The 26,644-nt window shown below is 36.6% G+C and overlaps 1 protein-coding gene across 2 annotated transcripts in view; it reads left to right on the forward strand.

Annotated features, from left to right (window-relative positions):
* Nucleotides 1–26,644, forward strand: part of CNTN5 (contactin 5) — a 1,137,031-nt gene that overhangs the window by 1,093,877 nt on the left and 16,510 nt on the right. For both annotated transcript variants that reach the window (XM_023644694.2, XM_070272715.1), the window contains one exon: nucleotides 5,591–5,700. In XM_023644694.2, coding sequence (XP_023500462.1) covers nucleotides 5,591–5,700 — 110 coding nt within the window. The remainder of the gene's footprint in view (nucleotides 1–5,590; nucleotides 5,701–26,644) is intronic.

A 26,644-nucleotide genomic window follows, 5' to 3' on the forward strand; every position in this document is an offset into this window, starting at 1 on the left:
ACATTCCCCACATCCTCTTCTTCATTTCCTCTCAAGCAAGTCTAGTGGAATGCAAGTGAGAATTAAACCGTTGTAGGGAAAACCTTGAATGTGATCTGTTATTAAAAGAATTCATCCTTTACAAATATTGATACATAGCAAATCACTAGGGAAATGACCTTGACTTTTGCGACTCTGAGGTTGACTGTTGCTCTAGAAAAGCAGGGCAGAAAAGCTCCAAGCAGTTTTTCTGCCAACACCTTTGAGCCTTTGAAAACTTTCAGTTTCCACAACAGAAGTGACCCTGAAATGACTCTGTCAGTGCCAAGCAGCGTCTGACATAAGCCTGGAAGGAGATATTTGCCTGCTGGGACTTCCATGCACCCTGCACATATATCAATTATCTATACCCTTTGAACCAAATAAGCATTATGTTCATGCTAACCCTGATTGGCTTCAGATCTCTAGAGTATGGTCTGATCCTATACAATACCCTCATTTTGGAAACAATTCTAATTTTTTTAAAGAATAGCAAACTTCCAACATAAGTGATTTTAAAGTCCATGGTAGAAATGATAAAAGGTGATTCTTTTCAAGATGAAAAATCAAATCAGCTTTCGCTTCCATATTTCTAGAATTACTTATTAGTCAAACTTATATCCATTTTCCACTTAATTCTTGTTACTATAGCTTTGGAAGGGGAAAGAACCTGAGCATTCAATTACATCTCATAGAAAAATAGAGGGAAATTCAATATAGATTAATTATAGGTTGAAAGATTTGTTTACTTGCAATGTGTTTTAGCCGTTTCCAGCGTTTTTTTGGCTTTTGCTGCTTTTATTTTTATTAAAACCAAAAAGCCTCTCCTCGTTTGCAGAAAATGATAAGCAATTATCCCCTTGCAAATGGAGCTACCACAGCTCAAATTAAAAGCTGACATTCATGAGGTGTTACTCTCCAGATCAGTCCTTAGCTGAAACGGAGCTCACTGGGATTTATGTGAACTCGAAAATTAATAAATTGGCATATTAGTTGTAAAATACAAGGAATAATTTCCTGTCTTTGCCAGATGATCCATTTGGATTAGTGCCTGTAAAAGTTCAACTACAGCTGTCTTCACTGAATTTTTAAATAATGAAACCATAACCCTTCTCCCAAGGAGTTTATTAAACTCTCCCTTGATTAATGCTATTGCTCACCCTCCTGGGAAGTCAGATGTATAATCAATATTACAAGCACATCCCCCCATATTACTTGGAGAACTCCAGCTGCTAGGTCACTTCATACAAATGTATCATCTAAATTCATGAACATGGTAATGCTGTTCAAAATTTTTAATCTAACAGAAACTGAAATCTATCAGTCTGTCCACTTCATATTCTACGATTGGAGTAAAGGAGTTAGCCATGGTCTAATTAATATCATCATAAGTAAAAGAAAAAAGAGATCTTTTTAAGTCTTTGAGTCTATTAGACATAACACTTATCCAGTCTTGGAAATAAGTCACTGAATTTTCATCAAATTACCTGAGTGTAATAGAAGTGAGAGTGACAGGAAACATGCTGTGTTTTACAGATCAGGAGAGTTTTAGAGAAGCCTGAATATGACAGGATCTATGAGGAGCAGTGCAGCTGCAGTACAAAAGTCTCAAAAATTCCATGAAATAGGAATAAAAGGAGTTGATAGTAAGGCTTTAGTGGAGTTAAATAGGAGATGAGGAGGATCTAGGTGGTTTCTGGTAAACTTTAGAGTAGAGAGCCCAAGTGAAAATTCCAACATCAATATTCTTGAAAAAAGTTAGGTATGGTGGGGCAAGGAGAAGAGAGGGCGAGAGCAAGGAGAAAGCACCAGACGTCTAAACACAGATATGTGCTCAGAAGCAGAATAGCATGGTAATTAGGGCCTGACTGCCTTCTCGCCACTCCCTAGCTGCTGTGTGACATTGGATAAGTTGCTTAACCTTGATTTTCTCATCTGAAAAATGATGATAGTGATAGTAGGGTTGATAGGAGGATTAGTTAATACGTATAAAGAATTTTGATTAGGGCTTGGCACATAGCAAACTCTCAATAAATGGTGATTATTACCTTTGGTTACTCCTTCCATCTATTTTGGGTTTTTTTATTTGTGTGTTTCTTTGTTTTTAATCTTATTCCATCTGTTCCTCTGTCAGTTATTTGGAGGTAATTGAGCAGCAAGAGAGTGAATTATATATATCCCCTGTAAAATCTCTTGTATACCCCAAAACTGGCTCTAAGAGATGGAGAATGAGACAGCACTTTCTTGGTGCCAATTTAAAAACAACACAGGAAAGAGCCCTTGAGACCTGAGTTCTAGGTTGGGCTCTTCAGAGCCAGAAGCAGTCTTGATAAATCCACTTTTATATATGTCACTTTTTTCATCTGCAAAATGAGGTCATGGATTTAAAAAATAGGTCTATAAGTCAACAGCCTGTAGATATCAGGTAAGACATATAAATATGTGAAGCAGTTCCAGTGTGAGACCACAGAAAGTGGTAGGGACTCCGGCAAACTGAAATGCCTACGCTCTGACTAATGGGGCCAACTGCTAATTCTCATCTACCAACACTCAAGACTTCAGAGTTGGTATCATTCTTTTTTTCCCAAGAAAAGTCAGAAATTCTTATTTTTATATGAAATATTGGAACAAACTAATTTAATACATTATGTGGGCAAACAAAACATGACTGAAGACACACTGGTCATACATTTGGGAGCTTGATCCAAATGACTTTCTAATATTCTTTCTAGTTGTGACCTTCCACCACTGAGTTGGGATGTCAAAAGAGAACAGCTAGTTCCAATCCAAACGAGATATTCTGTGATCCAGTCAGTTACTCTTGCCTGCAGACCAACTTTTTGATCTACATGAAAATGTTCACTCATCTATAAACAGTACCTACTGAAACTTCTGGAAATAAACCAACTAAGGTCGCTTTTCTTACATGCTGGAATTTTCAATTCAGGTCAGCATGGGTCTATTTCTGATACTATTTACATCCAGAAGGTGAAACCAATAAAAAATGGCACTTCAGTTCTTGCTTGATTCATTTACCCTCTTTCAATTAGATGCCACTATAATGTGCAGCCTCCAAGAATGCAACTGTGAAATGCTACCTTGGGTCGACCTTGATTTAAAATCCTCAGAGCTTTTAAACAAAAGCTAAGATGTTTGTCTATGAATAGATTTCTGAACATTTTTGGCTTTTTTTTTTTTAAGATTAGCCCTGAGCTAACATCTGTTGCCAATCTTCCTTTTTTTTTTTTTTTTTTTCTCTCCGAAGCCCCAGTATGTAGTTGTGTATACTAGTTTCACATCCTTCTAGTTCTCTGTGGGACACCACCTTAGCATGCCTTGATGAACTGTGTTAGGTCTGTGCCCAGGATCCGAACCAGCGAACCCTGGGCTGTTGAAGCCGAGCACATGAACTTAACTGCTACACCACCGGGCCACCACTCTCTTTTTTTAACTTATTTCTACTTGAGATGTATTTAGACTTGTGTAGACCTACAAAAAGCTGATAGAGAAATAATTTCTTTCTCTAGGGATAAAAAGAGAGAGAAAGTCTGGCATCCAACCACATATTTTGTGTTGCTGAAATCATTTATCCCCTTGCAATCTTCTTTGACAAAGATATAATTGCTTCAATAATATCAAAACTGAAAGGAGGCATTTGGCACACAATTTGGCACACACAAATCTCTGGAATGCATTCATTTTTTAAAAAAAGCAAAAGTGCTCCCAGATAGCAAATGATATTCAAAGTATGGCTCCTGCTGAAATAAATCATATTGTAAATCCTGGAGATCAGGTTGCACACACCTGAAGAACATCAGTAGTTACTTTCATTTACTTGCAAACTCAAGAATTTTACCTCCTATTAAATAGCAATGAAAAAAATTTTGTTGTTGCAGGTCTGCTGATCAGATTTCTAAAATGAAACAGAAGTAGAAGCTTTTCCCAGAATGTTTTTTTTTAAATTGGGTAGATGCGCAAATAATAACGAGTTGGAAAGTGAGGTGAGGGAAACCACTGAGCAAAAGAAAATACTGAAAGATATTCAAAGGGTGGCAGAAGGAGAAATTACAATTTATACTATGGTTGGAATTAATATCAGCTTCTGTGTAAAGATTAATGTGAATTTGCCAAAGCACTTTGAGTTAACACAATGATAGCGTGTGATTTTAATGAAAGCTTTATCAAAAGAAAATCATTGCTCAGTCCAAACATGTACCTTTGAAAAAGTCTTATGTGGGCTTTTTTACAGTAACAAGGGTAGATGTTTTTGACTGATATTTTTCAATTAATAATAGACCAAGGCTTTTGGGATAGATGTGTGACCACCCTTCATAAGAAATGGAAAGATCTCAGAAAATGGTTATAATTCCTTTAATATCTCTAAAAATAAGTTTTAAAAATCTTATTTAGAACTCCGTCTTTGCCATATGGTTCCCTGAATCGAAAAAAAACATTTTCAACAGATTACTCTGAACTCTTACCAGTGATTTGGGCTTAGTATCAAAGTTTCTACAATTTTTATGGGGAGGGGTTTTATAAATCGACTTTGTACAGAACTCTTTGAACTAAGATATGGCCTTTATTCTGCCATTTCATTGAACGTGTGTTTGTGACACAGTATTTATGATTCAGCAATGTCAAAGTTGGAAATATTTTGTTCCTCACATAGAGCGTGACCTCAAATAAAGTGTACCTCTTGATGGATGCCAGGCAGACATGGTGTATTTGAAAAAACTAGTGAGAAAGGTCACTGAGCATGGGAACAAATGAAAAGGTGGTTTTGAGCAATAGCACCAAGACCTTCGGGGACTTGCTTTTTCAGTCCATACCTGTCTTAAAAGTCAACAATGCCTTTTAAATATCATGATTCATAACATATTCCTTATACAGTCATGGAAATGTAACTTTGTGATTGGAACAAAAAAAATCTAATGAAATTTAGATTATTTGTGCCTGCATAGGATAACAAGTAAAGTAAAATAATAATGATAAGTGATATTTGGTGAATGAATGCCAAGTGCCAGCACTGTGCTAAATATTTTATATGTGTTTTTCCAATTAAAACTAACCTTAAAAATCTATAAGATAAGTATTCTTATTATGCTCATATTATCCATGAGGGGACTGGGGCTTAGAAAGGGGTGAAGCAACTTTCCTAAAAGTAAATAAATAAATAAATTTTTTCAAGGCAAAAAACAACAGCGGAAACAAAAAGAGCCGAGGCTCACTCCCCAGTCCATTCTTTTGATCACTGTGGTAGACTGGCAGACAATTGAAGTCAGACAACTTAACTTCTCCAGAAACGTCCTAGTTCATCCAAGGATAAATATCTTCTTTCTTTGTCTTGCTGGATTTGCCATGTGTCGTTGGTAAGGTATTCATGAGACTTGACTCAAATATAGAAATCCAAAAGATCATCTTTTTTATCTTGTTGTGTTTTTCATAGCTACCACAGTGCTTCATTTCAGAAGTAAAGTAGAAGGAAGTAACACCTGACATATTCAGGTGCAATGCTTTGACAGACGTAACTCGTTACCATTGCGGCTTATTATTTCCATTTTCCTTCATACAGAACCCAGTGCTGCTCCCACAGATGTCAAGGCTACAAGTGTGTCTGTGTCAGAGATTCTTGTTGCATGGAAACATATTAAAGAGAGTCTAGGAAGACCACAGGGATTTGAGGTATGAACAGAATTATTGAAAATAAGCCTTGTTATTTCTGCTGGCGTTGCATTCTTCTAAAGAGATGGTTTGGTGACACATCAACAGAATTATATTCCTTTGAAATTTTGCTCTGGTAAAGACAGTAAGAAATATACTATTTTACTGACATGTATTATGTTGCTCATTAGCTGGCTTATTTTTCAGTGTAGTAGTTTCCATAGCACCGTGCAAAGATTTTTTAAAAAGAGATGAAGATAGACCTTTGGACAAAAATCAGGAGCTATAGGTAGATATTTACTGGTATCCAGTTTATTGGTGATTAAAATGTTTTTGTGTATTTCCCTCTAATAATTTAATGTATAAAGTAAGTATTCATTCTAGACTCTCTTGACAGATCTTACCTCCTATACTAACTTCTCAAATTTGATTGGAACTTAGTCATTGTATCTATTTACTCAAATGAATTTTTTGACCCGTAAATTTTGCTATTTTTAAACACAGTTATGCCAGCCTTATAATACTGAACATTTCGCAACAATTCATTGACTTCAATGAAATTTTAGCCTCCACGTGGACGAGAGGATAGTGGACAGTCTGTGAACTTGAATATTCCACAAAAACAAGACCCCTAATTCTCCTACAACTCTTGTTCTTGACTTTGCCAGTTAGGGATAGGAATTAGGGGGGTTATTTATAAAAGACAAAAAAGAATTAACATCCAACCCAAGACCTTAGTCGCCTTTAAACTTTCTAATTCTTACTTTCCTATATTTCAATTCCCGTGAAGAGAAAATCTTCTTCATTTTTGAATAATGATCAAGTGTAGGACTTGTACACCAACATCATTTCCAGGATAAGAAGACAAATATTTCTTTATTCTAGTTGAGCTTTCAAATTCCTGAGAACTATTTGATCAATATACCACTAGCATTACATAATGATTATGTGATGAAGAGTTTATACAATCTTTCTAAGAGTTATAGCAAGGACCATTTATAGGAAACCATTATCTATACAATATAATGAACTTATTTATACAATCATGCTTCAATTCATTATTTGGTGACAATTCAGTATGTATCATCCATGATTGCATGTTTATTTTATAAAATCTCTTTTTCTCCCTATCCATGCTGCAAGGACCTTGTCTGTCCACCAACAAATCCTGAGACTGGTAGTACTTGGCCCATGAAAGCTGCAATAAATATTTGTTGAATGGCTGAATAGCTGTGCTTCACAATCGGCCCCTGCTGATATCACTGTAGAAAACACTAGGGTGGCCCTCCCAACTTGCCTTCGCTGGGCCAGTGCACCATCCCCCAACTGCCGTGAGTGTCGGCTTCTAAGGGTTCTCAGCTTCTCCTCTGAAGAATTGACCCCCGCCGCGAGTACTGCTCTATCTGTAAAGTTACCTCCTACAATCAGGCAACTCAAGGCCAATGACTGACTGACACTAAGCGACACTGGCTGACACTGGTCCCTTGCCTCAAGGTGGAAGGCAACTTTATGGTGCAGTTTATGATCCAGAGCCTTTGCTGCATGCAGCAGGCCAAGGCTAGATTACCTGGGACCACACTCTTGCTCTGCTCCCTCTCCTTCCCCAGCCTCCTTTCCTCCCTTCCTGCAGATTTACCTGCAAGTACTCTCAAGATAAATCACATACACTCAAATCCCTGTCTTAAGCTCTGCTTCTAGGGAACCCAGCCCAAAACAACTACCTAAGTACACGTCCACCTAGACCTCTGAAGTAGAACATCTGGTGTGCGTACTTCTAGAAAGCCACAAAGTATATTCTGGTATACAGAAAAGTGAGGATCCAGGCTCTTACATCTCCAAGTGGTGCCCCTCTCACACAGCCAGTCACCCTCAACCTTTTGTCTGCCTGCCCTAAAGTATGACATTCACATTCCCAGCATGAATCACCTGTAATAACAGTTTTCTATGAGGTCCTGTGGAGATCACATAAGATTGAGATTTGTGCACAATTCTTCTCTTCCTAAATATAAATCATTTATTCATTCATTCAACAAATATTTATTGAAGGCCTACTAAGTACCAGACACTGAGCTAGATGCTAGGGATGAAACAATGAGCAAAATAAAGTCCCTGTCCTCATGAAGCTTCTATTGTAGCAGGGAAGGCAAACAAACAAATTAACAAATAAGTGATGACAAAATTTCAGTTGATGACAAATGCTGTGTAGAAAAATAAAACTGGACCAGAAGATAGCGAGGGAGTCTGCCATTTATAGCAATTTGAGAAGTCACCCTTTCTGGGGTTGTGACATTTGAGTAAAAACATGAACGGTCAGAGAGAGAGAGGCAGAGGGAACAGCAAAGCTAAAGGCTCTGAAGTAAGAGCATGTGGCCTTGTTCAAACTACAGGAAGGGAGCAATTTGGGCCAGACAGCGGTGAACAACAGGATGATGAAAAGATCGCCAGGACAAGGACCAGGTATATATGGGGTCTTATGATCTGTGGAAAGGAGTTTGGATTTTATCTTAAGTATGAGCAGAAGCCATTAAGGGATTTAGAACAGGGAGAGTCAAATCGGGATTTACTTATACTTTTAAAGCCTCTCTCAGTCTACATGGGGGAGAGTAGACTCTAGAGAGGACCACAGGGAGAACAATGGAGAGGCAGTCATTTCAACCTAGGTGATAATGAAGTTGCTTTCTAGTAGAGCAGTCACAGTGGAGTTGATGAAAAGTGGGTCTTTTAAGATATATTTTGAATGGAGGTCTGACAGGATTTGACAATGAATTGGATGTGGACTGTGAAAAAGAGAGGAGTCAAAGATATTCCAGAGCTTTTTGACCCAAGAAACTGGGTGAATGGTATTGTCATTCACATAGATAAGGAACTCAGAGAGAAGACCAGGTTTTAGAGAAAAAAATCAGGATTCTCATTTAGATGTGTTAAATTTTATGTCTTCTTATCCAAAAACAATTGTCAAGTAGGTCTTGTGTTAAGATAAAGATGGTTAAAGATGGAGCTATCACTCTGAGGAATCATGAGTATATAAATGGTTTTTATGCATGTGCTGGCTGAGATCACTGAGTGTTAATAAAGAATATGTCTAAGAATTGAGCCCGATGGTGCCTCACCATTTGAAACTCAAGAAAGGAAGAGGATCTGATCAAAGAAACTAAGAGAGACACGGAAGAAATTCAGAAGCCAAGAGAATAATTTTAAAAGGTAGTGTTTTACTGAGTCAAATGTTGCTCAGAAATTCAGAAAATGAGGCCTGAGATTGTGCAATGGATATGGCAATGCAGAGACCCTGGTGACCTCAGTGAAAGGGGTTTTTTGGAAGGCTGGTGATCAACGCTTGACTTGAGATCAAGATCAAGATCACTCAAGAGTGACACTCAAGAGTGTCAGATCACAACATTTTTCTAAATCTATTTCATTAAAAATGACAACTTATCACAAGCAAAAATAGAAAATCCTTAAGGCTATAACATTAATAGGAATGAATCAAATTCTGAAACAATCATCACAATCAACACATTTTTTAATTAAAATAAATCAACACAAATTCTGACTACTGGTTTTATACATACAAACAGGACAGAATGCATGGACAAAGCAACATTTATACTATTTTATAGTGCCTTATAAATTATAGTTTTAAAAATATAGCATCTTGTTACCAAAAAAATCCAATATCTTGTTAATGGGAAAATTAAATGTATGCTTTTTATAATCAGAAAATAATTAAACTTTCCATACGTCAGTGGCCAAATATGACATTAACTGTTATTTTAAGTAAAATACAGTCAGCAAAGGTTATTTTTAATTTATACTATCTCATAACTGGATAGTTGCATGTAGATTTAAAAACAAATGTGATGTAAGTAAAGTGTATCAGCATCTCATTCTCACCCCTTCTTTCCTGCGCTCTTTCTCTCTTTACGGACAGCTCTACCTCCACCCTTCACCTTTCCCACTCTGGAACTTACTACTCTTATCTTCTCCTCACCTTTTTTCCTTTTTTCCACTTAATAAAAGTTCTCCTCAACTAAATATTACTAAAGTGTAGTAACTCCCTAGAGCTTAAGATTTTAACTCACCGCTGTCTCCCTCCTCAATTCTACCCCACCCATAATCCTAGCTGTATTTACTAATGGTAGAATTCCAAGCAGAGTCACACTAAAAGAAGTTTTTTTTTTTTTTTTTTTGGTCACTGAGGCCAATAAGATTGGTTTCAAATTTTATGTACTTGTCGTATCAGTCCTATGAGTCATGTTTCTAGCCATAATTATGGCTTCATCTGTAATATCTGAAAGAGCTAGCTACTATAATCACTATGTGCCATTTGGAAAATAGCAGAAACAGTGTTTCTGACTACCTCTCTTATGTTTCCTGAATTAAAATGTGTGAATAATATAGAAAAAGTTCTGCTTTTATGAATGTTGCACCCTAATAAGGGAAGACAAATTAAAAAATAAACAAGCAAACAAGTGAGTAAAATAGACTTAAATAACAATCCATATGAAAGTTCAAAGGTAGAACAAACTCGTTTCCTTTAAGGAGCAGAAGGAAGTCGAGCAACTGGACCTTAGTGAGCAGTGGTGTGAGTGGAATTAAAAGTAGTCAGACAGTTAGGTGGGCAGAGACAAGATTATGTCGGGATCTATGGATTATGGAAAGAGTTTGTATTTTATTTCAAATGCAACGGAAAGCCATTGGAGCAATTTAAGGAGGGGAGTGACAGTGTCTGATTTACATGTTTTTTTAAACATTACTGATCACTCTTATGAGAAGAATGAAAGTTGGGGAGAAAATTCAGGAGTAGAAGCTAGGAGGTTATTGCAAAAATCCAAGCAAAAAGCGATGGTGACTCAGACTAAGGTCATAGCAGTGGAGGAGAGAAGCAGACGTATTTCAGAGGCAAGTCTGGGAGGATTTGCTGACTGATCAGATGTGGAAGGAAGGCAAATGTTGACATCTACAACCACTGCTTTGGTCAAACGGACAAATGGTAGTGCCATTTACCACCAGCCTAAAAAATGGGGAAAACTGGACAAAGAACAGATTTGAAGGTGGGAAGTAAAGAGTTCTGTTTTGGCTGAATTAAATTTGAGATGCCTATTAGAAATCTAAGAGGATAAGTCAGATAAGCAATAGGATTTGTGAGTTTGGGGTATAATTAATAGATCAGGGCTGAAGACATGAAGCTGGCAGTCACAGAGGTGGTGTTTAAAGCCATGCTATGAGATGAAAGCACCTAAGGACAAACTTTCCAGAGGAGAGAAGAGGAAAGGAGGCACATTCAGCATTTAGAAGTTCAGCTGAAGAGGAAGAATCAGCAAGGAGACTGGCAAGGAGGGATCAGTTTGGTAGAAGGAAAGCCAGGTATGAGATATCAAAGAAACTGAAAGAGCTGATCAAAAAGAAGGATATGGTCAGTTATGTTTACAGCTGCTGAGAGATCAAGGCAGAAAAGGACCTATTGGATTTAGTCACTACTGGTGATCTTCGGAAAACTTCCATAATCAAATAAATAATCAATATCCCCCTGTGTCTTTAGGTTGTAGACCTCTAATACCCCTAAGAATACTACTGCTATCTAAATACTGATTGGTGACAACAGTTGGGGAAGAGAGAAACTCAATTCAGAGCTCTCTGCCCAGCAAACCTTTTCTGCTGTGGAATCATCTTCTCAGGATGAGATGACTAGTCAGTCTCTTGTCAGGATACCAAGATGTTTTCATAGACATGAGAATCACAACTCTCCCATGTCATTATCAGAAATGGTTAAGAGGCAAACTCCACATCTGGAGTGTTTTCGTACCAGTCAAAGGTTATAAGTGAGTCTAACTAACCACTGCAGAAAACTCTTTCAGCCTCAGACAAAAGCAGTTAAAAGTCAGGGTGGGACTTTTATATGGGAAATTTCCCTAGATATACCAAGAATAATAAGAGAGGTAAATGAGAAATAAGGAATCATTTCTGAAGTCGTATGCACAGATTTATTTCCTTCTCAGATATGGTTCCTGTCAAGCACGTGCTCACCTGCCATGGTGATATTGGAATACATAGTGTGGTATTAACTAATGATAACACCTCAATGCATTCTCCTTAATAAATAAACAAACATGAACATATATGTGGTTCCTTTGACTCTGAAATCTTTGTATTTTCTCTTCTGCTAATCACGGGAGGCTCCCTTGAGCAACTGTCATTTAGGGAGAAGATAGACATCATCCAGGGCAGTAAAGTCCTTAAGGCTCTTGTATCCTTTACCTGATCTCCCCCAACCCAAGACCTTATCATTCTGCTCTTCCTCGCCAGTTCTCATGCTGACTGCTCCTCAATTGACTTGTAGCCTGACTCTGATTGTGACCTTGATTGGCAGTCAAATTTGGATCTCGTCTGTCCCTGATCTGACTTTCTGTGTGTTTCATCTGAATCTCATTTATCATTTATTATTCACTCATTTTTTTATTCACCTAATATTTACTGAATGCCTGCTGTGCTTTGGTGCAGTGCATGGGGTAAAACAATGAGTAAAATAGACAGAGTCCCTGCCCTTATGAAGTTCACAGTCAAGTAAGGGAGACTATTTCAATTTCTTTCTTTTCTTTTTGGTTTTTAGTTTTAATCCTAACCTAGGATCTTGACCTAACTCCTGGTAGCTCCTTTCATTTGATGACTGGTCTTGGCATTCTTTTCGGCGATGTGGCCAGTCCTATAGGGCAGCAGTAAGCATCTCGGTAGAAGGCTTTCCCTGATGTCATCTGTCAATAATCCACTTACATTTGGCAATTTTGTCTTTTACAGGGAAGCCTCTATTTCATTGTAATTGCTTTAAGAAATAATGAACCAGGGGCCTGCCCCGTGGCCAAGGGTTAAGTTAGCGCGCTCCACTTCAGTGGCCCAGGGTTTTGCCGGTTCGGATCCTGGGCGCGGACATGGCATCACTCATCAGGCCATGTTGAGGCAGTGTCCCACATGCCACAACTAGAAGGACCCACAATTAAAAGTGTACAACTGTCTATTGGGGGGATTTGGGGAAAAAAAGGGAAAAAAAAGGAAAAGAAAGATTGGCAAGTTGTTAGCTCGGGTGCCAATCTTTAAAGAAAAAAGAAATAATGAACCAAGCATTTGACTTATACTATGTTCATCTGCATCTAACTTAACACTTTTGAATACATTAACCAATTAATTCAAATCAAACTGACTAATTTTTGTTATTAAATTGACTAATTGCTCTATCTAATAGAATGGTCATGGCAATTGAGATGGTAGGAATAACTATACGGAAAGATAGAGTCAGAATGATGACAGCCCCTAGCCCACCAGAAAATGACTTTAATGAAAAGGGGCTTCAGGGCATTTTAGTAATATCATCCCTTTTAATTTCTAAGTGAGTCAACCTATGGACATTTCTAAATGTCACAATTAGGCTAAATTAGAACTCTGTTGTAAAAAGAAAAAAGGTGGTCTTTTTTTTCAACAACTTTTAAGACTGCCTCTTACAAGTTAGCATTGCTGCATAAAAATGACCATCTGAGGAAATAAGAAAGAATATGAAATCACAAATGTAGACATCAATCCATCAAATTGTATTTTACAAATATTTGAACAATTTTTTTGGCATTCTCTTAGAATCACCCATTTGAGAATTTTGGTTACTTACATGGAAGTAGCTTGAGATTTCATAGTTGCAGAGACTAAACGTAGAACACGTTGACATTGAGATATGTGAAATTTCTAGCTTATGACATGCAGCATGATTGAAAATTGAAAATGGCCCTATATTTATTGAATGACTTTGATTCATGAATAACCATGACTATCCCATCTGGATTACCATCCCTGTCATTGGCCCATGAAAGTAAATTATTGGGTTCAGTTTGGGATTTATGAACCCACCAGTGTTAAGTGTCCTGTGAATGGTAATTCCTGAATCCTAGAGCAGAGCCTCTTAAACTTTTCTGAGAACATCAGGATTTTTATGTGCATGCAAAATTAGAGGAGATGCCAGTCTAGCAAGAACGGGGAGTAAAAAGGATAAGGCTAAATTTCATCATTTTTTCTCTGATATTCCCAGATAGGGAGGAACGATGAAGGAAACTATGTGATAATGGAATGTTGGATGATTCATTTTTTTTATTCCTTCACTTAAAAAGCATTTGCTAAGTATCACGCCCTGTGCTAGGCAGTGGAAATGCAAAAATTAATAAGATCTAATCCATGCCCTCAAAAAGTTCACCATCTCATATTGAGGGATGTTTATGGAAAATTTAATAAAAGAGGGAGAGAAAGACATTGGAACCATACAATTCCCATGTCTATGACTACCCCAGGATTCCTTAGCATCCTGATCCTCTGAAAAAACATTTGTGAGAATAAACCCATGTGAATGCCCTATATGGGAATAAGTTTCTATTTGTATGAACATATACTTCTGTCCCTAAAATGTCCTCAATTATCCTATCTAAAATAATTAATCAAGAAAATTTTAATTTACTGAATAAAATAAAAAGGTAATTTTTTTCACTAGACGTAATTTTTTTAACATATTATGTTGTATATTCTGCCTGTGGAACAAAGTCACCCATGATTGCCAAGTTTATGGTACTTGTATTTATTGTGTTTTTTTTGTAAGAGTCCTACTAACTGTATTTTTATCTTTTTAACGGCTAGAATCATTTTAACAATAAGCGACCATGTATTTTTGTAACAGGGGGACAAGCACACAGTGTCCTGGTTTCAATTCTGAACTTTTCCGTGCTTATTATAAGAGGAACGAAAGACAAAACAAATTGTCCCATTTTACATTTCTCACTAAAAGGCACCTCTAGCAACTCCTTTTCATGGGCTATGTTCAGGATTTGCGCATGTTTATTTTAGATCTTCCAGAGGATATTAACTCAGAAGTTCATTTTAGACATGTCACTGAAGCCATTTCCACTTATTGATTGCACTGAAAAGACACCAATTGTGTTTTGATCTATAAAATAAGTTGTTGTGGGGATTTCTTAAAAGGAGAATGGATAAGATTGTTGTTGTTCTTTATTTTAGGATCTGACTCTAATCATCAGAGCAGGAGACAGAAATGAATGGGCCTCACTGTTGTCTGACAATAACTCATACCAGGCAGATTGCATTTAATTTGTATAGCCTGAGGTGGAAGGGTATGTCTGTGTGTGTGTGTGTGTGTGTGTGTGTGAAAAATGGAATTTCAGATATAAATTAAAGGGGGGAAAGAAGGCAAAATGAAACTAGTCACCAAAAGGCTAAAACAAGGGCTGTTTTATCTTCCATACGGTGTGTGGGTAGCAGCTGTTTTACAGATTCTCTTTGGCTTTTCATTATGACTATATAAAAGTGAGAATATAAAGAACTAAACAGTAAGAAGAAAATAAGATGGCAATTCTACCCTTCTTTTTTTTGAAATTCTGTGAACTCTGATTTAAATGAAATAGCTTTCATGTCGCTATCGTTAGATTTCCTTCTTGGGTTATTTTCACAGACTGGCAGGCTAACTAAAAACTATTTTATGTCTTTCAAAAATCAGCAGATGAAAAGGAAATTGAAGAAGGAACATTTCAGTGGCTTCGCTTGTTTCTTCTCCTGTCTCATTGGAAGGCAACCCTGTAGAGTTCTTTTAGAAAGCAATTAATCACTCAGTTGACTGTGTTTCTGTTTCATTTGCTTCTAGATACACTGCTTCAGGGAGGACATTCTCTAACCCAAATCACTTTTTAAATTTTTTCCTACTAAAATTTTTGCAAAAGCCATTTTATTTTCAAGAATATTAGAATATTTGCCTGAATATATTGTTTTACCCACATATAGAACCAAAAGAGTGTTGATGGTATCTTTTTATCATATTCAGAAGTATTTCCCATTTTTTCACAAATGTGAATTTAGTGTACCACCTCTAAACAGGAGTTTTCTCATTTCTAAACCCAGCTGTACTGAGATCATTGTGTGTTCATCTGTAGTTTCACTCTCTATTACACAACACTTATTTGTATACACAGAACGTCCATGCAAAGAATGGGATCACAAATGTAGACATCGGCCCATTTAATTTTACAAACACTTGGAAGATTTTTATTGAAATTCTCTTAGAATTACTCATTTGAGAATTACCAAACTGCAAGAAAATCTTCTTTCTTTTGAGGGCTGTGTTTTTACTGAAGCACCTGACAGTGTACTTGTGACTTAGAGGTACTGACTCAATGGGTGTTGAACAGATAGATACAGACATGGTCTTGCTTTCTATACTAAGAAATGGAGAGATTTTATAAACTTCTTGAACACAAAAATAAAAAGGAAGCTTTAAAAAAGACATCCTTAGGGGCCAGCCCCATGGTGTAGTGGTTAAGTTCAGCGTGCTCTTCTTTGGTGGCTCAGGTCCATGGGTTTGGATCCCGGGCACAGACCTACACCACTCGTCAGCCACGCTGTTGCAGCAACACACATATAAAGTGGAGGAAGATTGACACAGATGTCAGCTCAAGGCTAATCTTCCTCAGCAAAAAAAAAAAAGCAAAAGCAAAACAAAAACATACTTAGCATTATAAAATGCCAGTTACTAATTGACAAATTGCTGATTACTAAATGGCTGAGAATTATTTTCAAATGGGCAAGACTTTGTTTAAATCTACATACAGAAAAGTTCACAAATCATAAATGTACAGCTCCATGAATTACCACAAAATAAACATACCCATGTAACACAATCCAGGTTATGAAACAAAACTTTACTAAAAACAGAGACCCACTTTATGTCTCCTATGGTCACTATCCTTATTCTCACTGCCCCCCTCAAAAAAAATGGTATCCAGACTTCTGATTGGTTTTGCTAGTTTTTGGAATCATATGGAGGTTTTCATGTCCTATATTTTTCACTCAACATTATATTGGTGAGATTCATTCATATTGTTACATGCTTTCTTCTAAACTACATTTTATGAGTATCTCACAATTTATTTATCATTCTATCATTGATGGACATTAGAGTTATTTCCAGTTTGGGTCCTTTATGAATAGAGCTGACTATATAGAACCATTTTGGGAGAATTATCCACTTGCAATATTAAATTCCCTAATCCATTATCATTGTATATCCCTCTACTTTTTTACGTCTTCTTTGATCTTTGTCAATACAGGTCTTGCAAATCTTTTCTTAGATTTATCCCTATTTTATTTTTAGATTCTATTGTAATTATAATCTTTGTTTTTAATTTATATTTTTTCTTTAACTTCGTATTATGAAATATTTAAACAAATGTGAAATATACAAAAAAGTATACTAAAAATCTATGTACTCAACATTCACCTTCAACAATTATGAACTAACGAGCAATCAGTTTTATATATAACTGCATTTAATCAATCCTCCTGTATTATTTAAAAGCAAATGTCAGCCATTATATCACTTCACAGAACATATTTCATAATAAATATCTAAAATATATGCTTTTAAAAATTGCCACTTTTCTGCTTCCTGAGGGTACACAGGTTGAATAATATGCTCAGTTTAAAAAGCATCAAACTCACCAATCCTACCTAATGTAGCTCTTTTAAGGGTAGATTTCTCTTGGCTGCTGCCAACATTTTTACCAGGTCTCTCAGTGTTTCTCCCTGGGCAAGCATAGTTCATCAGCCACCCAAGAATTTGAACAGAGTTTATACTCAGATGTGGGGTCTTATCATTTCTCTAGTTCTCTTACTTTTGAATCTCCCTCTTAGCTTTCCAGCTGCTCTTTGTACCCAAACTCCATCCTTTGCTACAGCTGGTAAGGCTGCAGTCTTCTGGAACCATAGTCTTAGTCAAATACAAAAACCACAAACTTACCTGTTGCCTCTTGAGCTTTTCAAGAGTAAACTCCCTTCAGCTTCTGTCTGCTATTGGATGCTTCTCAAGATTTTTTAATTCTCATCTAGGATGGGATTTGCGTGACCACTTAACTCAGCCACCATTTCTATCATTACCTTTTAAATATCTCTAGCATCTGTGGTATTATTTCCTTTCTAGCAATAATTTGCATATCCTCTCCTTCTCCATCTTCTGTCTCTCTCTCTTGATCACTCTTGATCAAAAGAGATTTACAAATCATTTGGGCTTTTCAAAGAATTGACTTTGGCTTTATTATTTTCTTTATTCTAATATTTTGTTTTTCAGTTCATTAAGTACTGCTCCTATCTATTATGTCCTTCTTTCTAGTTTATTTGGGTTTAAAATATGCTGGTCTTTTTCAAACTCCTGAAGATGGATATGTCACTAATTTTTGGCTTTTTGGCTTTTCTAATGTATACATTAAAACAATACATCTCCAAAACTCTGCATTCCTAGCACCTTACATAGAGTAAACCATATAATATAGTTAAGTATATAATAATTTTTAAACATTAAAATTCTTCTATCTGAAAATGTTAACTTTCATATAAAAATGTTTATTCTTTCATTTAATTCATATATATTAAGAGACTACTATATTTACAGCTCATCTTGCAAAACATATTTAAGTACATTAGTTATACTAAAATACTCCCAGAATTGTCTTTATTTAATATCCTGTATTTTAAAACATTTGAGAAAGAAGGTGAGGAAGGGACGGGAACTAACATTTGTAAAAGACCAAACTGAACTATATGTATTAAGAACAAATTCAATTACATTTATAGCCAATCTTCCTTAGTATGTTTGCTTTACAAAGTAGTGACAGCTTCTAGGAAAAATAAATACAAATTTATTCAGTAAATTATATCCATTATTATGTTCCTGCTGCATTTTAAACTTCCTCACCTCGTATCCTCTAATCACTGCCGAACTGCCTCATAAATATTCAAAAGTTTAACTAAGCATTGTTTATTTATCTTATTTGATTCATTAAATTGCATCCTTTATAGTAAAATTACCTCTGGGCACAAAGCAACTAATATGCATGCAATCTAATAATCCTGCCTGCCAGCGTATCTCAGAGTATTGATTGTGAATAGTCGCTTTAATAACCATACCTAGTGCTAAACTCAGGAGATTAGGAAGCTGGAGATCAACTCAACTGAGGCAAGCAGAGACTTTCCTGACTGAAACCAATTCATCTTCCCTGGGAAATGTGCTTCCCGTATAATGGATTTTGAAACGTTCAGTAAAAGGACACGGCTGAACTTAGATGTTACATAAGAAAAGAAGAACATAAAAGGCACTTTAAGCATTATTAGGGAAAGGTCATAGTATTTCAAAATTTATCTCACGGCGAGGAATTACTAGAGAAAGCAGACTAGTACTGAAATGTCTGCCTTCTAACCTTCAGTTTACAGGAGCTACAACTTTTGAATTCAGGAATGGCAGTGAATTGAATGCAAGCCCAAAAAGCCAGTGTTTCTTAATTTCCGTTAAAGTAACCAGGAAACCATGAGAAAAGAGAGAAATCCTCATTGTAATCACAATGAGGAGTATGAGACAAAATTATTAGTAGTATTTTCCAGGTTTTTCTTTCCTTTCATCTTTGTGCAATGACCCAGCCTCAAAAATCCCATTTTCTAGGTTCAAGCAAGCAGTGAAATAGCCTCTGGCCTCCTTCTCCTTTATCTTTTTCTTCAGTGAAGCAAACTGCAGTCATGCACAGGAAGCTTTGTCTCTCAGTTCAGGCCTGGGTAGATCTCTTTGTTTGGCTTGGGAAATATGAGCAGAGGCTTGTACTAACAACCAGTAACCTGGCATCTACTTGCACGGCATAGGCCACTGATCTGGAGGTACAGTCTAGAGATAAAGTCTCCCCATTCAAATAAACCTTTAATTCCCTTCAGAATGCCATTAAAGATCAGTTAGGTAAGAGCGAAGGATGATTAAACAGAAGAAAACTCTTTAAAAGAAGGAAACAAATGAAGAGGTTCAGAATGAATTCCTTCCCCTATCAGAGACTTCCTTGTAAATCAGAAGAAAAATTTTAAACGTATGGTTCTAGACATCAGTGAAAAAAAAGAGAATATTTCTTTTATATTTAAAGAGAAATCCAGGATATGAAAAGAATGCAATAAAATCAAAACCAAAGTAACTAAAATAAAATATTCATTAGAAGTAATAAAATGCAAATTTGGTACTTCTAAATATTTAAACCAGTGCTTCAGAGTACAAACTCAAGAAGTAATCCCAGAATGCAAAGTAAATGAACAAGGAAATTTTATTTTAAGGTGAGAGAGAAGATGGCAGACATGAAGGACAAAAGAAATTTGGTCCATAAACAAGAAGATATTTGCCAAGAAGACAGAATAGATGGAGCAAAAGCAATAACGACAACAAATTAAAAAATTCAGAGTAAGCAGCAATCCAAAAGCAAAGTAACCTAAAAATATCCCTACATCTAAAATACAGAAATCCCAGAAAGTTCTCAGAAATAGTAGTCTTAGCAAATCCATTGTCATGCCCTTAACTCATCTATCACCAAAGTCTGTTGATTTTATCTTCCAAATATTCCTTGACTCCATACCCGTCTCATGCCCACCCCTACAACCCTAGTCTAGCTATTCTCATGCCTTACCTAGCGCCTGGCGGTGCCTCCTAAATGCTCTTCTGCATCTGTTCTAGCCCCTTTCCAATCTGTTCTCCATATTGCAACCATTTATTCACTAAGACAAATTTTAGAGTGCCTCCAGGTGCCAGCATCAAGAACAAACTGATAAATTAGCATAACTTCATATAGTGATAATTACAAGGAATAATAATAATAAAGCTCAGAATTATATAAAAGAGAGTGATGAAAGGAGGGATGGTTTCTTTAGAGAAGTGGCCAAGGGAAGCTTCTCAGTCAAGCTGAAACTTGGATGAAAAGTATACCGCTATTTGGAGAAAAAGAACTGCGAAAAGACCTTCCAGGCAGAGGACACCAGAAATTCAAAGGCTCTAAATCGGGAATGTGATGGAATGTTTGAGGTCCATTTTGCTGGAAGGTGGCGAGCAACGTGAAGTGAGATAAAAGACGAATTTGGAATTGATTCTAAGTACACTGTGGAGGGTTTTTAGCAAAGGAGTGGTCTGATTTATGTACTTTAAAAAATGAAAATAACTTTAGACTGCTGGACGTGTCTTTTCAAAACACAAATTTGATCCTGTCACATATACTCTCCCACCCTTACCCCTGCTTAAAATCCTTCAATGTATTACAGGCATTTCTAACTCCTTAACACAGCCAGCTACAAGATCTGGCTCCATCCTTTTTCTCTAGCATCAGATTGAGCGACGTTCACCCTCAACCTGCACATCAGCCTAACTGGACTTTTTTCAGGCCCACATATGCACCCGTCACTTCTCCAGACTGCACACCATTCCTCTGCCTTCCCTCCCTCTTTGTCTGCTTAGCTCCTACTTTTCTCTCTGCCAAGCTCAACTGTCCCTGTCTTAGTGAAGCCTTCCCTGACCAGCGTCTCCATGGAGTCCTATCCCACAGTGTTGATCTCTAGCAACAGGTAGCCTGTCAATTTTCTGTTTGTAAGGTTAATCATTTAACGTCTATTTTGTCTATTAATTTTTATAATTAAAAAATATTTTTTAAGAGCACTTTTAGGTCCAAAGCAAAATTGAACAGAAGGTAGGGAAAGTTACCACATACTCCATGTTCTCACACACTTATCACCTCCCCAACTATCAACATCTCCTACCGGAGTGGCTCATTTGTTACCATCAATAAAACTCCATTGACACATCATTATCACTCCAAGTTCAGAGTTTAAATTAGGGTTCACTCTTGGTGTTGTACATTCTAAGGCTTTTGACAAATGTACAATGTCAGGTAACCACCATTGTAGTATTGTATAGAATAGTTTCACTGCCCTGAAATTCCTCTGTGTTTCGCCTATGCTACATCTTTTTTGACTCCCCATTAATCCCCAGTTGCCTGCGGGCACAGGGCTTGGTAAATAATACATATTCAAAAAAAATTTTTAATGAATAATTGAATTAATAATTTTTAAGAACTCAAGGCCTAGTAAAATATTTACATTTCAATATGTATTTCGATTATTAAAAAAAGAAAAAAGAAACTCTAAGCTCCCTAGCAGAAAGAATGTTACTTTGAATGGCGCAAAAATCAAATTTCTCTTTTGCAACATTAAATAACAGCAGAAAATAGAGCTGTGTTTGTTAAATTCAGGGAGTATAATATTGAATAAACAGTGATCATTGAGTACAATTAAAGATATAGAAATAAGTGAATACAGGAGCAGAGAAAAGAGTCGTATTTTTAAAATCTAACAGGTAACAAAAATTGAACAGGAGAAGATAAAATTTAGGAAAACTTCTTCAATGATTATATAGATGACTGAATGAAGACTGAGAAATAGTGAAAAGTTAACAACTGGGGCCAGTGAGGTGGCGCAGCGGTTAAGTGCGCACGTTCCACCAGGTTCCCCGGTTCGGATCCCAGGTGCGGACATGGCACCACTTGGCACACCATGCCGTGGCAGGCGTCCCACATATAAAATAGAGGAGGATGGGCACGGATGTTAGCTCAGGGCCAGTCTTCCTCAGTAACCATCGACTGTACACAGCTACAATCCGGGGTTCTAGATCCTGTAACTTCATGTAAGGGAACTGAATTGTATGTGATGTGCACATCTTAAAATCATCACACCAGACATTCAAATATACTATCTGCACAGTTAAAATTATTATAATCCTGGAGAATCAACTTTGGAAAAAGTGGGAGATCAACTAAGAAGAGCTATCCTATAGATTTAGGTTCAAATTTATATTCTTATAGCTATTGGCTAACTCAGAATGTGTGTTTCCTGCCTGCCACTAATAATATTCCATATCCTTATAATTTTAAATAAAAATAATTTCAAAAGACAAAATCAGAAAATCAAAACAAAGCAATATAGCAAAAAGTGGGAAACAGACTTAGAAATAATAAAAATCAGAAATATTAAAACCTGAAGAAACAGAATAGTTCAAGTAGTTGAGTGATAATAGGGGAGCTGTCTAAAAATGATTCATAAAACTGAGCTAACAAGTATTTTACCTGTTTTATAAACAAGGGTATAGAGGTTCAGTGGTTAAGTAACTTGTCCTATTATATGCAGGTTACAGATATCAAAAGTAAGATTAAAATATCGGCCTTCTGTCTCCAAACCCATGATCTGCCCAGATCTTGCAATAGTGTGGTCTATCTCTTAGACTCATATGCCCTCATTGGAAATGAAAATCAGTACAAACTCTTTGAAAACCAGTGTGGCACTTTTGTATTAAAAAGCATTAAGATTTACATACCTTTAGACCCTATAATCTCCTGTGCAGGATTGTATTCTGGGGATGTATCCAAAATGTGGAAAACGATATACATGAAGTCATGGCAACATTTTAAATTAAAGAGCAAAAGTTAGAAGCTACCCAAATGTTCCACAATAGAACAATGGTTCAATAATATTTGGTATACCAGGCATATGGTAGAATATTACCTTAAAAATGGAAAAATATTTATATGCAACTATCATGTTAGGGAATAAAAATAGGACATAAAATTAGAGGTATATAATTGTATAAAACAAATGCAATAAAAATATTGAAAGCGATACACACACAAAAAAACTGAAGTGATACAACAGTAGGTTATCTACCCTTCCAGTTTTAGACATTTATATCTTTTTTAATGTTTTTAACCTCATTTTAAGTGATCTCATATAGAGTTCAAAGTTTACGGGTTATGAAACCTGTCATCAGTATAGAAATTGAATGATGGGGAAAGAAATTGAATGAAGAGGAAATTTCAACGTTAGAAGGTATGTGTGACTCATGAATATTCTATTACCACAATTCCAGTTTAAGGATCACTAAAGAAGCACTATGCTACACTCCAAATATTTTTATCTTTTTTTTTGTTTTGCCTTCTTCCCCATCAAAAGAAAAGGTAAATAATTATCATTTCACTGTGAAAGTAACAACTCCTCCTGTTCTTCTTTTTCTTTGACATGCTAGAAAGAGAAGTAATATGTAGATTTTTTAGATTTCCCTCTAGGTTTTAGATGGTACAACTAGAATTTGCTTTTTCTTATAGTCAATTACTTAGAAAACATTTTGCCTTTTACTTAGGATGTTTAACTTTGTGGTTATTAATCAGAACATTAAACATTCAATATTTAGAAGTCTAGAATTTGTATTGAAATCTATATTTGTATAAAAAGCTGTAATTTGTTGAATTTAATCACACTCAACTCCCTCAAATATATACATTTAATTAAGTTAAAATAATCTAACCAATTAAAGAAAATTGAAAGAGAGAACTGGAAATCAGATATATCACTGGAAAGGAAAGATATGTGTTTGTTCATCCAACGACATCTCAGCCAATTTTGTAGTTTAAAAATAACTTGGAATTCTTCAGTTAAACATATGCTTAGAGACTAAGCAAGATAAGTTAGTTTTTGGAATTGAGAATAATGAGGCCAGTATCATATAAAAGACAGTGCTAGAGGATTCCACTTAATCAAACAATTTCCGAAGTTCAGTTACTCAGCTGTATTCCAGTTCAAATCTGTGAAGAGACTGGGATGAGAAATAAGAATGTGATCATCTTATTAGCCTTTTACAAAAGTACATAGATTAGAAATCTGTGTAGATGTATCAGGCAGGGTTCAGTTGCAAAGAACTGAATTACTGGGACTAGTGTAATAAGTGTTCTATCATAGGCATTAAACGGTTTACAAAATTATTGAGTTAAATTAACAGACTCCAGAGTGCTCTTCCAAGAATGACTATTAAAGCCAAACTGTAGGATCAAGCCACAAAGGAAGATGCTGATGTCTTCTAAAAGCAGGAAGCCACCAGTCCCAGAAGTGCTCTCCATTGCCATCGTTTGGAAGCCACCATGATCAGGATGGCACCATGTTCAGGAAGCTTCTGTGATCTGGCAGCCTTTGTGACTGTCGCCAGTTCCAGAGTCCCACCATGCTTGCTATGATTAGCACCAAGAAAATTAGGACCTGTGCCCTGCTTCTTGACTCCCATGAAGCTAATGGTTAGACAACAAGTCATTTATTAATGCTGCCACAAGGGGAGAAAGAAGGAAAAATAATGACTCCATTACTATGCTTACCAACAAAAAAGCAGAAGCAGTGAACATTCAACCTCCATGTCACTTTTAATTTCAAATATCAGGCATGTTCATCTGACTGGCTGAATCTAAAACATATTCAGAGCCCTAACTGCAAGGGAGTCTTGGAAATATGGTTTTTATCTTTCCATTTTCTTCAGTGCAGGAAGACACACTAGAATGAGGGTGAAATGGATGTTGAACATTAATGTACCATATCCCTTTGGTTATTCAACATCCATAAACATTCTTTTCCCCATTCAACAACTCCCCAAAAGCAACAGTTAGCAACAATGATGTTGCATACTGACACAGTGCAAATCTTTCTTATGCAAATGAAGGTATACTCACCAGCTCCCTAAAAGGGAGAGACAAAACTCCATTAGTCAATCTGTCCATCTCAGGGTAAAGGTTTATTCCTCCTTTAATGAACTACATTATTAGAAAACTACCTACCCACAACCCACTCTCTATAAAATATCAGAACATGGGGGCCAGCCAGCCTGGTGGCATAGTGGTTAAGTTCATGAGCCTGGCTTCAGCGGCTCGGGATCCCCAGTGCTGATCCTGGGCATGGACCTATGCACCACTCATCAAGTCATGCTGTGGTGGCATCCCACATACAAAATAGAAGAAGATTGGCACAGATGTTAGCTCAGTGATAATCTTCCTCAAGCAAAAAGAAGATTGACAACAGATGTTAGTTCAGGGCCAATCTTCCTCACCAAAAAAATAAATAAATAAAAAATATCAGAAAAAAGGGAAGGGCCTGTGTTATTTAATATTTATATAAAAAACAGTACAAGGAAGAAATATGGCTATTACAGTCTTCATTTCATAAAGCTGCAATTATAATTTCCTTCCTCCTTTATCCCTTTCTTATTCCCTTTGCCTTCAGCCAGTGTCTAGGCTGGTACAGGCCTTTTAATATGGCATGGTGACTCAAATACTTTTTCCTGAGAGATAAGAGCCTATAATGACCTCCCATGGCCACAACCAGAAATGGCAGTCCTAGGCATACTCCAAAATATCTCAAGTTTGAAACAAACTCCTTGCTGCCCACATTTTGTAGCAGCAACCTCTGCTGAAAGAGAATCTGCAAAATGTGCTCTTTGGGTTTCCAGCTTCTACGGTACACAAAGCACTTGCAGAAGGATGAAAGGGAGCAGTGATCCACTTCCTTCACCACAGTAATTAACCGGGGGAAAGAACTACTCTTCCATTACTTCCAGCACAGTAAATAAGTAGAGGGAAAAATACCCACACTTTTATGCACTTATGCATGGTTAAGTTCTGGTGTCTCAACGGGGTTAAGCTTCAGTTACCCAGAAAAAACTCCTGAATCTCACCAGAGGATCAAGTTTGGTATGAAATCAGCCCTAATGATAGCTTATAACCAGGAAAGATGATCTCAATGCACAAACTGTGCTTTGACAAAAAGCTCTTCCTTTCTGCCTCCCTCCCATATCCTAGCAATGTGATTCCTCCACATTTAGACCACTCTAGGGTCTAATGTTCTGTCCAGGTCGTGAATGTTCTGGCACCTCTTCTCTATTAAACTCATACAGTTTGTGTGCCTCAACTTATGTGGGGTCAGGAGGAAATATTGTTCATTCTTCTTTTTCAAATATTTCATTCAAAGCTCCATGGCTCTGAACAGTAAATGGTTCTGATGACCTATGAGAGAAGAGCAGTTCATTGATTCCTTTGAACGACTTTTCCTTAATGTTCTTCATGCTACCAGGGTACAAGTAGCACCCTTTGTTCCTTGGTTGAGTACTCCCCAGTGCTGCAATTCACACAGATGCAAATTAGTCAGCGACTACGACTGTTATTTTGACCTCATTAGTAGGACCTGTTAATTGGATGGTACAAGAGTGATTTCCTAGGGATGGGTTTGAGAAATA

The sequence above is a fragment of the Equus caballus genome, chromosome 7 (genome assembly GCF_041296265.1).
Source record: "Equus caballus isolate H_3958 breed thoroughbred chromosome 7, TB-T2T, whole genome shotgun sequence".
NCBI classification, from domain to species: Eukaryota; Metazoa; Chordata; class Mammalia; order Perissodactyla; family Equidae; genus Equus; species Equus caballus.